Genomic DNA, 14,122 nt, shown 5'->3' on the forward strand with positions numbered 1-14,122 from the left:
TCAGTCGAATAATGGGCAACAAAAAGCGAGACTCCTTCGAGCTTCACGACGACAATGCTTCGGAGATCGGTTCCGAGGCTCGACCTGCCGGTGTCGAGGCCGAGGTATTCTCGCAACCCATTGGGTTCGTGCCTAAGTTCCCTGCACCGCCGCGATACATCAAGGTCAAATCCCAGTACAGGAAACAGAAGGACTTCGATAGGTTGTTCCTTGCTCAGATCATACTGAACGCACCCTCCTCCAAAGGTCGCAAGGCTGAGATAGACTCGAAAATTCACGACATCGGCGAGACGCCCGCCGCTACGGGTCCCGCGCCGCCGAGAAATTCAGCAAACCATGCAATATGGGCGATGGAATTCTCAAGAGATGGAAAATATCTTGCCGCTGCTGGTCAGGACAAGAAGCTCAGGGTGTGGGAGGTTATATCCTCCGCCGAGGATCGGGACAATGAGGAGAAGCTCTCTGAGACAAACGATGAGAATATCAAGCTGAACGCCCCGGTATTCAAAAGCAAGCTATGTCGGGAGTATGATGGCCACACCTCGAGTATACTGGACCTTAGCTGGAGCAAGAACAACTTCTTACTGTCGTCCTCCATGGACAAGACCGTGCGGCTGTACCACGTGAGTCGCGCAGAATGCTTGTGCGCATTCAAGCACAATGACTTTGTGACGTCGATTCAGTTCCATCCCCGCGACGACCGATTCTTTTTGGCCGGCTCCCTGGATTCGAAGATCCGATTGTGGAGTATCCCGGACAAGAATGTGGCGTACTGGGCACAGGTCCCGGACATGGTTACTGCTGTGGCCTTTACGCCCGATGGGAAGACCGCCATCGCCGGGTGTTTGAACGGGCTTTGCATACTGTATGACACGGAGGGTCTCAAGGCCCATTCCCAAATCCACGTCCGGTCGGCACGGGGCAAGAACGCAAAGGGAAGCAAGATCACGGGCATTGATACCATAGCTCTGCCTCGAGAGAGTGCTCAACCAGATGTCAAGCTACTCATCACCAGCAATGACTCGAGGGTGCGAATGTACAATCTGAAGGACAGAACCCTGGAAGTGAAGTTCCGTGGGAATGAGAACTCATGCAGCCAAATCCATGCCTCTTTTAGTGATGACGGGAAATATGTCATCTGTGGCAGCGAGGACCGCAAGGTCTATATATGGCCAACATCCGTCAATGAACGGCCTGACAACGAAAAGAGGCCTATGGAGGTGTTTGAAGCCCATTCGGCCATCGTTACCACGGCGATAATGGCGCCTGAAAAGACGAGGCGATTGCTAGCACAGTCGGGCGACCCTCTATACGACCTATGCAACCCGCCACCAGTGACCTTGAGAAGCCGTGCAGATTCAGTCATTTCTTCCCGTGCGCCGACGAACAACAGTTCGGACGAAAAACAAATCAAAGACGAAGCCAGGCTGTCCGAGTCCCCTCGACGCGCGCCAGAAACACCGGCATATCTGGGCCGTCACTCACATCCCGGCGGTCAAATAATCGTGACGGCAGATTATACTGGACAAATCAAGCTCTTCCGGCAAGACTGCGCTTTCCAGAAACGGAAAGCAGAGACATGGGACACTGGCTCTACCTTTTCCAGAAAAATGCTCGGTCGAAGCGGGTCAGTGGCTACGAGGAACTCGGCGGCGACTTCGCCCTCACACAGAAGCTCTTTTGTCATGAATCCGAAGACGCAGTCGACCGATCGCATATTGAATTGGAGGAACTCGGTGACCCCGACCGATTCGGGCAACAACAATTCCTCGACGAGCATGTTGGAGATGCGTGGCTCGTTAAAGGATAACGAGAGGTCACGTAGCGCGTCACCCAGGAAGCTTCTTGGGCATCGACTCTCCCTCCACAAATCATCGTCTCCCCGAAAAGACAGCGTCGCATCTCCCACCTCTCCGGAATATCAATCTCCGCTACAGCAAGCGCAGAATGGGCCTGCGATTACAGTTCAATCGCCACTCGCCCAGTCGCCTCAAAGCTTTCATTCAGCACCAAGGTCACCCGACCAAGAGATGCTCACGCCACAAACCAGCCTGAAACCTCTACCTTCAAACCCCTCACCAAGCGACCTCCCGCATGAGGCAAACGACCCTCTTTTTTTGATGGGCCAGCAGTCCTACATGGCCTGGGACATGAAAAACACATTAATGCCCATGGCGGCACATGTGCCTCGATCACCGGGCCTGCTCGGCCCAGATGGGAACCCTCTTTCCCGCGCAGGCAGCTACGTCAGCCAGTTATCCAGTGATTTAACCGGTTCAGAGGAGGATCCCAGTCCCGGTGGTAGCGTGGGTGACGACGAGCGGCAGGCTTCTGCAGTCAGTGCGAAGAACAGAAAGTCCTCACGACCACGGCGACAGAGCAGTGCCGGTAGCGAGAGTGATTTGAAGTGTAAAAAGTGCGGAGGTACGACGTTTAAAGCGACCAGGACGGGAAAGGGGCAAAGTTTCCGATGTAAAAAGTGCGGGACTTTTCTTTGACAACAGTTGTTCCAGCAGCTTGTGCGTGGGTTGTCATTGGATTTGGAGTGTTGCGATTTGAATGCCTACCAGACAAGTACCCTGAGCAGATGACGAAGCATACGAGGCATGGAGCCGGTCAGTTCTGGACTTGACGAAAGTCAACCACAAGCAGGGCTTATTCCCGCAAAGGTACGTCCTCTCGTGGATATGAGGCACACCAGCTTGATATGCCGAAAATCAACGGATACCAAGATATATACTATATGTACTATACGATTCCGTCTCCTGTGGTCTTATCTTAGTCCCTCCAACCACTGACAAATCTCGCAAGAGGAATCGTTATTCCCCGGGCCCAGAGGGTGGAGTGGGTGCTGCTGGCATGCTTGTATTTGTTGCCCGAGCAAGATATCGCCAGAGTCACAAACACCCATTCTTGGATACAACGGCAACAACGAGTGAATCACAGACCACCGTTCTTGTACTTTGAAATAGCTACGAAGGACCACAGCGCATAAGTACATAGGCGATTAGGGCTTAAGCCGAGTTTTGGCCTCCCCTTCTCTGAATGCCTTCTCTTCTCGTTTTCTCCAAGAACGCAAGGCAAGCTGGAGGCTCATGGCTGGCTGGCTGGCTGGCTGGCACGCACGAGGCGGGTCATTGCTGTGCCCGGCCTGCCTGATGACCTCCCTGGGAAAAGACGTACAGTACCTCGTACCGTAATAGTGAGTACGCGTATTCACTCCCGCTCATGCACCCTTCCCCCAGCGCTCACCCGGCCGGGGTTGATGGAAGAGAAGAAGAGAAGACGGAATCTGCTCTGCCCCAAGAGCAATGAGGCAAGAAAGACGACGATGAGTGAGAAGGTTTTAAAAAGAAAGGGATTAGTCTTGGAGAGGCCCGTCGTATGGGGGACCCCGAAGAGTGGGAAGGAGATGGGTAGGATAGTAAGACCGCGAAGAGTGATCAGGGTTGGGAAGAAAGGACTGTCTTTGGTGCTGAAGTCGTGTGGGAGCACGACGGGTGAGGAAGGTATGGTATGGTATGGTAGAAAAGAGAGAGCACCGGGGGGGGCGAAGTGCGTACAAGGAGAGCATGAAGAGTGAGTAAGGTTTGAAAGGAGAAGAAGAAGAGGCAGTCTCGTGGGCGAAGCGGTATAGCATTGCATTCTCCGGACCTACTTCTGCATCCGCTCAGGACTGTGCAGTTGATGTCTACTGCTCAGCTCACTGGATTTGCAACGTTCGTGAACGTGAAGAGAGTGGGTGAGTGAGGAAGGGTCACCTCTTCGCTCGAGAGCGACAAATGTATCTGCATAGTCCGGTATGCACATCCACCCACTTCCATTGATCCATGCTTCGTGCCAGTTCCTCGTCCTTCAACAAGCCTGTCTGTCTAGCGAGTTGAACGCCGTTTCCTTAATCCAATATGCCCAGGAGGAACAGTCAAAAGTCTTGCGCATCAGGGGTATCATCGTAACATGTTGAATATCGTCAAGACGGGACCCGCGCCAGTGAAAAATTTCGTTTTTGGTAACAAGCAAACCTCGCTTTTTCTTTTCAAGTGCAGCACATAAAGAAAATTCGGTCGTGCTGATCACCACAGCCACCCGCGACCATGTGGCAATCAAGGACACCGGAGGGCTAGCAGATCTGTTTCCGGGTCTGTTGAAACCACAGGAAAGCACACCCCTGAACCCTTCCCCCCGATTCCGACTGTAAAGGAAGAACTCAACCACGCTGTCTATGTGCTCTCACAACTTAGTGGATTTTTGATCCGGCATTTGCAAGGGAAATTGGAACGCTAGGAGTCGTCGGTATCAGCCAGGAAGACAAACGCAAGCTTAGAACTTGAGCGTCTTTGGCTTTTCCCAGGTGAAGGTCTGGTCGCTAAAGTGGCCGTTCTTGGCGGTTCGGCAGTAGATGGGGTTGATGAGGTCGAGTTCCTTGACGATGACACCAGGTCGAAGGTCGAAGTTCTTGAGAATAATCTCGACGAGCTCGGCACTCGACTTGTCACTGGTGCCGTAGGTCTCGACGAACAGGGAAAGCGGCTCGGCCACACCAATGGCGTAGGAGAGTTGCACGAGAGCCCGACGAGCCAGTTTTGCGTGAACCAGAGACTTGGCGATCCAGCGTGCAAGGTACGCAGCAGAACGATCGACTTTGCTGTAGTCCTTGCCGGAGAAGGCACCACCACCGTGGGCACCCCAGCCACCGTAGGTGTCGACAATGATCTTGCGGCCAGTGAGGCCAGCGTCGCCCTGAGGACCACCAATGATGAAGAGGCCTGATGGCTGGATGTGGTAGACAGTCTTCTCGTCTAGGTAATGTGCAGGAATGACCTTCTTGATGATTTTCTCCTTGATCTCCTTCCGTAGCTCCTCGGTAGAGATGTCTTCGGAGTGTTGAGCTGAGACGACGACAGTGTCCACTCTCAAGGGCTTGACAGCACCACCGTCATGTGCGTATTCCACCGTGACTTGGGTCTTGGTGTCGGGCCGGAGCCACGGTAGCTCGCCGGACTTGCGGGCATCTTTCATGGCAGCATTGAGCCTGTGGGCCAACTGGATGGTCAAGGGAAGATATTCGGGAGTCTCATCGGTGGCATAGCCAAACATGATGCCCTGGTCACCCGCACCAAGCTTTTCCAATGCCTCGTCGTAGTGCAGACCCTGGGCAATGTCAGGAGACTGCTCTTCAATGGCTACCAAAACATTGCAGGTCTTGTAGTCAAAGCCCTTGTCGGAGTGGTCATAGCCAATGTCCTTGATAGTGTTGCGAATGATCTTCTGGTAGTCCAGGCGTGCTTTGGTTGTGATCTCACCAAAGACCATGATCATACCTGCATATGTGAGCATGAAGGGCGCGGGCTTCGGAGCAAGTTGGCATACCAGTTTTGGTGGCCGTCTCGCAAGCGACTTTGGAGAGAGGATCATCTTTGAGACAGGCGTCGAGGATCGCGTCCGAGACCTGGTCGCTGAGAAAAGCTGTCAATGGAAATGCCACAGCCGAGGAAGTAGAGGTAGGTACTCACGCAATCTTGTCCGGGTGCCCCTCACCGACAGATTCTGAGGTGAAGAGGAAAGTTTCGCCTTTCAACGTTCCGTTCGCGAGGCCAGTCATGATTGCGACTTGGTGTTGTGCTGGAAAACTACAAGGTCAGAAAGTGGTGGTCGAGAGAAGTCAAGTTTTAGAGATTTCTCTGGAAAATAATGCGGGGGGTGGTGGAGGCAGGTGGGAGAGGCGGTACCAGTTGGGAATCGGCAAGACACAGCAGATCAACCACGGCCAGTGTTTTCGTGAGCCGTGACGGTAAATCTGGGCGATCTGACTAGTTAAGAGGTCTGTTTGCAATCTGTGACGGCCAGTCTGAAGGAATGCGTGAGCAAATGGTGGGGGAGGTGGAATTATATCACCAAGGAAAAATTTGGAGGGGACGATGAGACTCGGATACCTGGATGCTGCAGGTTGGAGAAAAACGTGTGTCGCTGATGTCGTTATCAACTTGACTTTGGCGGCAACCCACTGGGCGACTGGAAGTGCCTGGCTTTGGCACCCGCACCGGCATCGGCAGCCTGTCCCTGCCCTGGCTTGCCCTGGATGTGAAAGCTCAAGGCCTGGTGGCACTAGCCAACGGGAGTACATAGCAGGTCGCCTTGGTGGCCCCATGCCGGGACTTCTCATCATTCACCTTGGACGACGAGCATCTCTTTCTCGTGGTGATGCGGTGAGCGCCCATGATGAATGGTGGGTTTTATCCTTTGCCTCTCTCAGCCTATCGGAGACATTCTCAAAGACCTTGGATCTGCCCGTTCACTCCATTGTCTGTGCTGGTCAGATCGCGCAATCGTCTGTGTTGCCCTGTGCGTTCCCCTCACTAAAACTCTGTGGATCTTGTTCCCGGCGATCAGAGGCGTACTGAACTGGAGGCGGTGGCAGAATATCTTGTCAATCGCTCAAGCCCAAATTTTAATATGCTGTACGGAGTACAGGAGAAAAGAATGACGCAGGGATATAATTCTAGAAGCAGACTTTCATTCTCGTGGACTCTTTTTAACAAGTGCCTGTGAAGCACGACGGCGCTAACGCTATTGGGAAGCCCTGGTACAAGGTCAGACTGACCACGAGCCACCCAGATCCTTCCCTTGTCCGCCATAGTCTTGAACAGGACGCAGCGGAGAGGATATCACCCTACGGATCTTGGCACAGGCTGAAACCATTGGGACTCGGAAAGTTTGGAAGGAGAGATATCCCGGAAGGTGCAGGACTTTGGCTGGAATCGAAGGCACAACCCCCGAGGATGAGGCAGCACGGCGACTTTTCACCACTCTGATAGACGACTCCAGGACCACAAAAGCACTGCTGCAACGCGCCGAGCACGACCGACTCGACGTTGAGATCTAAGGTGCAGAAACGCAGCAACCGACTTCAAAGGCATATCAGGGGACCACCACATCCGTGGTATCTCTCACCATGTCTAAATTCGGCGTGCTAGTGACCGGGCCAGCCGGGGCGGGCAAAACAACCTTCTGCACCAGCCTGATCACGCACCTCCAACACACGCGCCGCTCCTCCTTCTACGTCAACCTCGACCCGGCGGCCACCTCGTTCGCCTACACCCCCGACCTGGACATCCGGGACCTGATCTCGCTCGAGGACGTCATGGAAGAGCCCATGTCGCTGGGCCCCAACGGCGGACTGATCTACTGCTTTGAATTCCTGCTCCAGAACCTCGACTGGCTCTCCGAGGCCATCGACCCGCTGACGGAAGAATATCTGATCATCTTCGACCTCCCGGGACAGATCGAACTGTACACGCACATCCCGCTGCTGCCGGAACTGGTGCGCCATCTGTCCCGCATGGGCCCGCTGAACATCAGCCTCTGCGCCGCGTACCTTCTCGAAGCTACTTTCGTGGTGGACAAGGCGAAATTCTTCGCGGGGACCTTATCGGCCATGAGCGCCATGATCATGCTCGAACTTCCGCACGTGAATATCCTCAGCAAGATGGATCTGGTCAAGGATCAGGTGCCCAAACGGGAGCTCAGACGGTTTATCGATCCGGACGCCCAGTTGATCGATGACGACGATACGGGCAGATATCCTCTGTTACCGTCGGCTGGGGGTGCCGCATCGGAATATACAGCGCTCGACGTCGGCAACGACGCGCACCAAATCGACAATGTCATGTCCGGGGGTTCCTTCAAGGCCCTGAACCGCGCGGTCGCTAAATTGATCGACGATTTCAGCATGGTCTCGTTCCTCCAGCTGGATGTCAACGACGAGGAAAGCGTGGGCGATGTGCTGAGCTACATTGATGATGCCATTCAATTCCACGAGGCCCAAGAGCCGAGAGAGCAGAAGGAGCCAGAGTTGCAGGAGCCGGCGTGGGAGGACGATTGAACTGAGCAGAAGGGTGGGAGCAGCCTATGTGTGGCTGTGCTGCGAGGAGGATGGGAATTTCCACCAAAAATGGTCAACTACTTGTCTTCAGCGTTGGCGTCGGAAGGTCGTGCGTGTGCTTGCATTTTATGGGCCAGTCGAGGTGTAAAAGTAGGCAGCTCAGCCTCCAACAGATACCCAAAATCCAGTGCTTTTGAGTATGATCGTTTCTCCCCAATACCTCGCTCTGCATGGCGTACCCGGTACCCGGTATCCTCATCGGAACATTCTCCGCGTTGAATTGCGAGTCTGGTGCCTCCGCCAACACCTCGCTTTGCATGGCTAACCCGGTATCCGTCCTCATCGGGGTCCTGTGCTTGCATTTTCTATGGTCCGTTCGAGGTGTCAAATCAGACAGCCTCCCGACAGGCCCCCAAAATCCCAGTGCTCTTCTGATCCCGCGCTTTGCAGGACGTACAGTACCTGGTATCCTTGAGGGACCGTTTTCCGATCCTCGCCGTCACCCAAATCACAATGGCTGCATTTCAACAGAATTGCGAGTGTGTTGCCCCGGTCACGTCCAGCTGCTGGTGTTTTAGTTTGTCCTTGTCCCCCAACACCTCGCTTTGCACGGCGCGGAGTACCCGGTATCCTGATCGGAACGTTCATTGTGTTGCCTCAGTCACTCACGCCCACCCGCTCCTCCCCTTTTGTCTTCCTCGTCCCACAGGACCCGTCTGCCGATTATTACTCCACGCGCCATTGAGATGGCCGCTTCCAGTCCCATTATCCCCCGTGTGGCTATTCCCCACGACCTTCCCTTCCACGAACCCCCAGAGCAATCCAATCACCCACTCCGCATCACCGAGCGCCTTTTGAATGCCATTCCGATTGACGTAAAGCGCGGCCTGCGCCAGCACCAATACCACGACGATCTTGACGAGAAAGACAACCCACCCGATCACGCTGCGGCGGATGTAGTCTGCGATCTTGAGGGAGAGGTAGACTGTCAATAGGAACGCGGCGAGCGAGACGATGTCTCCGTTCGACGCGGCCGACAATATGGAGTGGAGGAAGGGAGAGATGTTGGTCGAGAGGGATTGGAGAGGGTCCGGGAGGTGGGGGAGGATGTAGGTGTCGTAGAGGCTCGCGAGGTGGTTGAGGAAGAAGGGTGCTGGAGGAGCCATGATGGCGGGATTTCGCGGGACTGCTCAGTTCATTCAGGGTGGGAAGTACAAAAAGATGCGAAGAGCGCTCGCGCTACTCCAGCAGAGGCGTTGTGGTACAGTGGGTGGCTGTTCTGTTCTGGTGCGTGTCGGTTGTGGGTTGTCAGGGAAGAGATAGAGGTGACAGCGAGCGACAGTTTATCCTAGACCGTGGGACACAAGCGGTAGTGAAAGTCGACCACCCGCCTGCTCTTTCTCCACGGAGCCAACAAGGATCAGTCTCTGATGACCTGGAAATGAATAGTCCGTTGGCGTCCTGCAGTCAAGCAAGCTGAGATCTTGCCCAGAAAGTTCAGTGGCGGTTGAAGATTGAGACGGGTGAGGGTCAGTCGTCGACACTGGCGCACAAAGTTACTTATGATCCAACACGTGGGGAACTTACGGGTACGCAGCCTTGTGCGCGTGCGAGGCGAGACTGTGGAACCTACCATTCAGCAGCGGATGGCGCTTCCTTGTGATGACTCTTCTGTACAGGTGAACTGGGCAACTGTACCACACAGTACGAAGCAGGTCCATCGTAAGTAGTGCTGTGTACACAATTCATGCCTTTCGCTGGCTCGTAGGTCTTTACGCTCCTTGGCAAAGGGCATGCTACAAGGAAGAGAAGGGCGCAATTATGGAAAGGAACTGTCATACCACAAGGCAAGTCATTTATTGTAGACTGCTGTCTGAATCAAGGGGCTGTGACCTTGCCCAAGTCGAGATCACCGTCATCTCTGATCTCTCCATTGCATTCATGGCAGCATGTCACAACTGTGCATATCCAAGTTCAGCCGGACAGCACCTGCCACCCGTTTCCAGTCCACTTGACCTCTAATTAATAGCCATATTGTGCTGATATACAACCCCTCGTGCTGTAAAGGGTATCTTGGTAAGTCCCTGTCCGCCCGCTGCGGCAGGAGACTCCTTAGACGGCAGACCAAAACTCCGGTAGCAAGATTCGACGGAAACCTTTGGGCTCTGCCCCCAAACCGCCAGATTGTTATCCACAAGGCGGATGATGCCTCCAGACCGTAGAGCCGTCGCTAAATATGCGTGAATTAAATATGTGGCAGAACAAGAAAAGATCTCATGACAAGCCCGTTTAGGTCCATCCATATAGCAACGCCCGGGAGGCCGCATCCATTAATAGTCGGAAGCATAGTCGAAATCCTCGTTGAGGAGCGCCTGCACCTTCTGGCGTTCAGCGGTGATGGCAGCTTCAAGACGCCTTGTTTGGCGGAGGGCTTCGTCTCTGTTCACACAAGTCAGTGATCGTCGGACTCGTAGTGTTATTTTTTTGATTTTTACCTTTCCGACTCGAGGTCGGCAACGCCCATCTGAGCAGTGTTCATCCGCCCAACGACTTCTCCCATCTCTTTCTCTGCTTCGGCGAGCGCTTTCTCCAGTTCCGCGACTTTCTTCTCCAGGTATTCGGTCTTCAGTGCTTGCTGCAATGCTATGCCAGGTCCCGACGTGGTTTGATCGAGACGTGGGCTCTTCCCAGAATTGGCAAACATGGGGGACATGGGAGAATGAGGCATTGTGGGCGTCAAGTATCCTGGTGTCTTGCGGCCGGATTTTGTGCGTGTCAATTGTATGTTGTGGCTGGCTCTTAGCACGCGAACTTCTTCCTCGTGCTTCATCACCGCCGTCTCAGATTGCATTTGGGCGACGGTGATAATCTCTTCGAGTTTCTTGAGCTTTGTCTGGAGCTCGTTGATTTGCTCAGCTGATGCTTGTTGGTTGAGTTCGCCTCTCTCCACAGCGGTGGTGAGTCGGTTCCTGAGGTCAGCATTGGTCTTCATTTGTTTCTTGACCTGAGCAGCCAGCGACTCAGACCTTTGAGCTGACATCTCGAGCTCCATGGCAAGCTCCTGCTCGCTGTGAAGCGAGCCCAGAGACTCTTGGTGCCGAGCTTGTTCTCGCTGCTGCTCAAGCTGCTTCAATGCTTGCTCGAGCGTCGACGACAGGATCTCTGGCGCCGTCTCGTCGCGGGCTTGCAGTAGCCTCTGCAGACTGGTTGTTTCTTGTTTGCTGCGGTCGAGGTCCATTTTCAGACCGGACAGACCTTTTTCACACTGCCATTTCTGTTCGAGAGCATCGTCTGCCCGTTTTCGCAGCAGATTGATTTCCGAGCGCAGAGTTCGAACTTCTCGTTCATAACCTCCTGCTTTCATGCTGCGTGATGAAGTTGCTCGATCGCGCTCGGCTTCGGTGAGCTTGAGGCGCTTCTCAAATTGTCGTCGCTGAGCCTCCTGTCTCCGCAATAAGTATTTCACAGTTGTGTGCAACGCGTTCCTTTGTTCTGTCACGTCCTTCAATTGCTCAGCGAGCGGTTGCTGATTTTCGGCGACGCCGCGGTTGGCCGTGGAGTTGGACCTGGACAGAGAATTTGACCGATTCATTGTGGCTCTGGAATTCGATCTGTTCAAGATGGTGTTAGACCTTTGCAAACCACTCATCCTGGAATGCGTCGTGGTCGAGGTTGGCGACTGAACCATTTCTCCCTCTTCGGCAATGGATTGGAATTGCATATTCATTGCCCGAGCGCTTTGAAGCGCGGCGTTCTCGTCTCTCAAGCTCTGGAGTTCTTGTTGCATTCGTGTAAACTCATAATCCGATTTCTGAGATTCGGACAAGCTGGATTCGAGACCTTCGATTTGTGCCCGCAACTGAGGAACCACTTCGTCACGAAGGTTGTCCCTGTCATTTCGATGCTGCTCCAAGTCGACGCGCAAGGCTGTTAACAGGTCTTCGAAGTTCTCCTTGGTCTGCCTTTCCTCTCCAAGTCGTCTCCTCGCGTCCTCCAGTGCAACCTCCAATTCCCTGACCCTAGCAGTAACGTCGGCGGAGTCATTGTGATGTTGTCGTGTAAGAGAAAGCTTCTGCTCGAGTATCTGAATGTGGGACTCCAATGCCTGTCTGCTGGATCTTTCATTCTGGCATTTTTGCGTCATGTCGGCTTTCAACTGCGCTCTGAGCTGCTCTGACTCTCTCTTGATCCGTTGTATGTCTTCCTTGGTGTTTCCCTCACTCGTCGAAGGCCTTATAGAACTGGCCCCGGAGTCGGAGAAGTAGTCGCTCGTTCGGTCTAGCTCTCTGTTGGCAGTGGGACCCTCAGTCTGGAGCTGTTCCACGAGATCCTCCAGGTCCATTTCTCGTTTGATCGAGTTTGCAAGCTCGGTGCTGATGTCGCGAAGCTCAGCTTCGAGCTGTGACAATCGGCCTCCATCACTGCTGCCCATTGGTTGAACGTATGATCTACCGTCGAAGTCTATCGAGTCCTGAGACGGCTGCGACGAGGGAACTCTGGGAGCAGTGGAGGGGAACGGATAACCCTGAGAGGAATGTGCTGAGACATTGGCGGAATGGCCGTAGGGTGATGGGAGTGGTGACTTGCGGTCCGAGATATCTGTAACCGAGGAGTCGCTGCTTGGCGATGCGGCTGGCTTGCGGCTGAAGAAGGACGTAAACTTGCTCCCGGGCGTCTGGGGTTTCTTCGCGTCATTCACAGTGAGTGACTTTATAGAGGAGTTCGAGTCGGTCCGTAGAGGCGCAGGCCTCGACCCTGGTTTCAAGCCCATATCCTCCTCTACAATCACGCCATCCACCGAGTGACCATCTGATCGTTTCGACGCGTGACTCCGACTGGGAGAGCCTGCGTTGTTCTCGGCCGCAATTCGAGGGAGGGACCCGTTCGTGTTCGTCCTTGCCCTTGTTCGACTGTTCTGCTCACTGCTCGGTGAATTGTTGTTGAATCCTCTGCTGTGGTCAGCTTGTCAAAGCGCATGGTTAGCATGGGAGCCCACCTACATCTGAGTTGTCGCATCAGATGGAACCCTCTTCCTTTGTATCTTAGGTGGGGAAAACTGTGAGGTCTGCTGAGGCGAAGGTAGCTCGGGAGAGCTGGCAGTAGGGGATGTGCCCGAAGGGAGTGGTTTTCGACGAACGGGAGAGCCCGTGGAGAAGGGATTCAGAGCGGCTGCAATGGAGTTGGAAAGGGAGGGGAGACGTTGTAGAGGAGGATGTTCTTTCGGAGGAGGTGGTGGAGGAGCAGCCGCCGAGGCGAGGCCTCGAGCATCGTCGTCCATGATGGGCTATCAACACCCAGGGTGACTGTGGAGGTTGCCGGCCGTGCGCGGCGGTAGACAGACAGATCGAGGTCGTTTGAGGCTTGCCGATGGCCCGTTCAGAGTAGCGACATGTTTAGACTGGTGCTTTGGCCATGTAGATCAGCCACACACAGGTAGCGATCCCACACACAGCTCTGCTGGTGGAACACGACGAGTCTGGCTGATTTGCGATTGATAGCAGAAGAGGGTGCTCGAGGTACCAGCAGAGGGATCAAGTGGCCGCCCAGCAATCCAAGAGGGTTAGTCGCCCTGGCCGGCCCGGCATTCCATTGGCCCAGCCGCAAATTAAGCTCACTAAATCTCGACAAGCGGCTACAGCTGCGACACCGTCTCGAGCATCGGGACAGGCTAGAGCAGGAGACGACCGAATTTGCAGATGGAACACTGCTTGATGAACGCAGAGAACGCGAGATCCCCTCGACCGAGCTCTTTGTTCTCTCCGGAGGACGAACAGTGACTTGCATATGATTGCAAGGGCACACGCATCTCGCTAAGAGAACCCATGAAATGCTTGAAGCCCTGAACCCCAAGGACTCTTTTGCGCCCCAGTCCACAAGGTTCTTCTATTTGTGAGGGCCTCCGCTCGTGCCGCTACCATCACGCACTATGGACGAGACCGCTCAAGGGGACCGAGAGTAGGAAAGTGTAGAGGGAAAACCCCACGGTCAGTTTCCTGCTGCTTTCAGCTCCAGGCCAAGCTGAAACCGTCGTGATGCCGATTCGCCTGCCCATTGTCAAACCCTTGTAGCCAACAAAGAACGAGTCCTGCAATGCTATCTCGTACGTACTCCGTACCGTGCATAGCTTTTCTCTTTTCTTCAGCTGCCGAGCATTCGATGCTCAGATGCATTCATCCCCAACTTCTACATGCCAGCATCAAAGTCCCAGGTCGACCGCGACGTCCCTTTAGACTAGCTCGA

General features: G+C 54.2%; 5 protein-coding genes across 5 annotated transcripts; 2 read left to right on the top strand and 3 right to left on the bottom strand.

Moving 5' to 3' along the window:
• Nucleotides 1-11: 11 nt before the first annotated feature.
• A1O7_08706 (uncharacterized protein) lies at nucleotides 12-2,498 on the top strand (the record flags this gene model as incomplete). The annotated part of the gene is made up of 1 exon (XM_007762696.1): nucleotides 12-2,498. The coding sequence occupies one exon, from the start codon at nucleotides 12-14 to the stop codon at nucleotides 2,496-2,498; it is 2,487 nt and encodes an 828-aa protein (XP_007760886.1).
• Nucleotides 2,499-4,320: 1,822 nt separating this feature from the next.
• Nucleotides 4,321-5,602, bottom strand: A1O7_08707 (S-adenosylmethionine synthase; the record flags this gene model as incomplete). Its single annotated transcript, XM_007762697.1, has 3 exons — nucleotides 4,321-5,321; nucleotides 5,371-5,456; nucleotides 5,514-5,602. The coding sequence occupies 3 exons, from the start codon at nucleotides 5,600-5,602 to the stop codon at nucleotides 4,321-4,323; spliced, it is 1,176 nt and encodes a 391-aa protein (XP_007760887.1).
• A 1,350-nt stretch (nucleotides 5,603-6,952) lies between these two features.
• A1O7_08708 (GPN-loop GTPase 3 like) lies at nucleotides 6,953-7,882 on the top strand (the record flags this gene model as incomplete). Its single annotated transcript, XM_007762698.1, has 1 exon — nucleotides 6,953-7,882. One exon carries the CDS (start codon nucleotides 6,953-6,955, stop codon nucleotides 7,880-7,882), a length of 930 nt encoding a protein of 309 aa, XP_007760888.1.
• A 665-nt stretch (nucleotides 7,883-8,547) lies between these two features.
• On the bottom strand, nucleotides 8,548-9,048 carry A1O7_08709 (uncharacterized protein; the record flags this gene model as incomplete). The annotated part of the gene is made up of 1 exon (XM_007762699.1): nucleotides 8,548-9,048. The coding sequence occupies one exon, from the start codon at nucleotides 9,046-9,048 to the stop codon at nucleotides 8,548-8,550; it is 501 nt and encodes a 166-aa protein (XP_007760889.1).
• Nucleotides 9,049-10,212: 1,164 nt separating this feature from the next.
• On the bottom strand, nucleotides 10,213-13,160 carry A1O7_08710 (uncharacterized protein; the record flags this gene model as incomplete). Its single annotated transcript, XM_007762700.1, has 3 exons — nucleotides 10,213-10,321; nucleotides 10,378-12,831; nucleotides 12,883-13,160. 3 exons carry the CDS (start codon nucleotides 13,158-13,160, stop codon nucleotides 10,213-10,215), a joined length of 2,841 nt encoding a protein of 946 aa, XP_007760890.1.
• Between the last annotated feature and the right edge of the window lie 962 nt (nucleotides 13,161-14,122).

The sequence above is a fragment of the Cladophialophora yegresii genome (genome assembly GCF_000585515.1).
Source record: "Cladophialophora yegresii CBS 114405 chromosome Unknown aczIN-supercont1.6, whole genome shotgun sequence".
Taxonomy (NCBI): domain Eukaryota; kingdom Fungi; phylum Ascomycota; class Eurotiomycetes; order Chaetothyriales; family Herpotrichiellaceae; genus Cladophialophora; species Cladophialophora yegresii.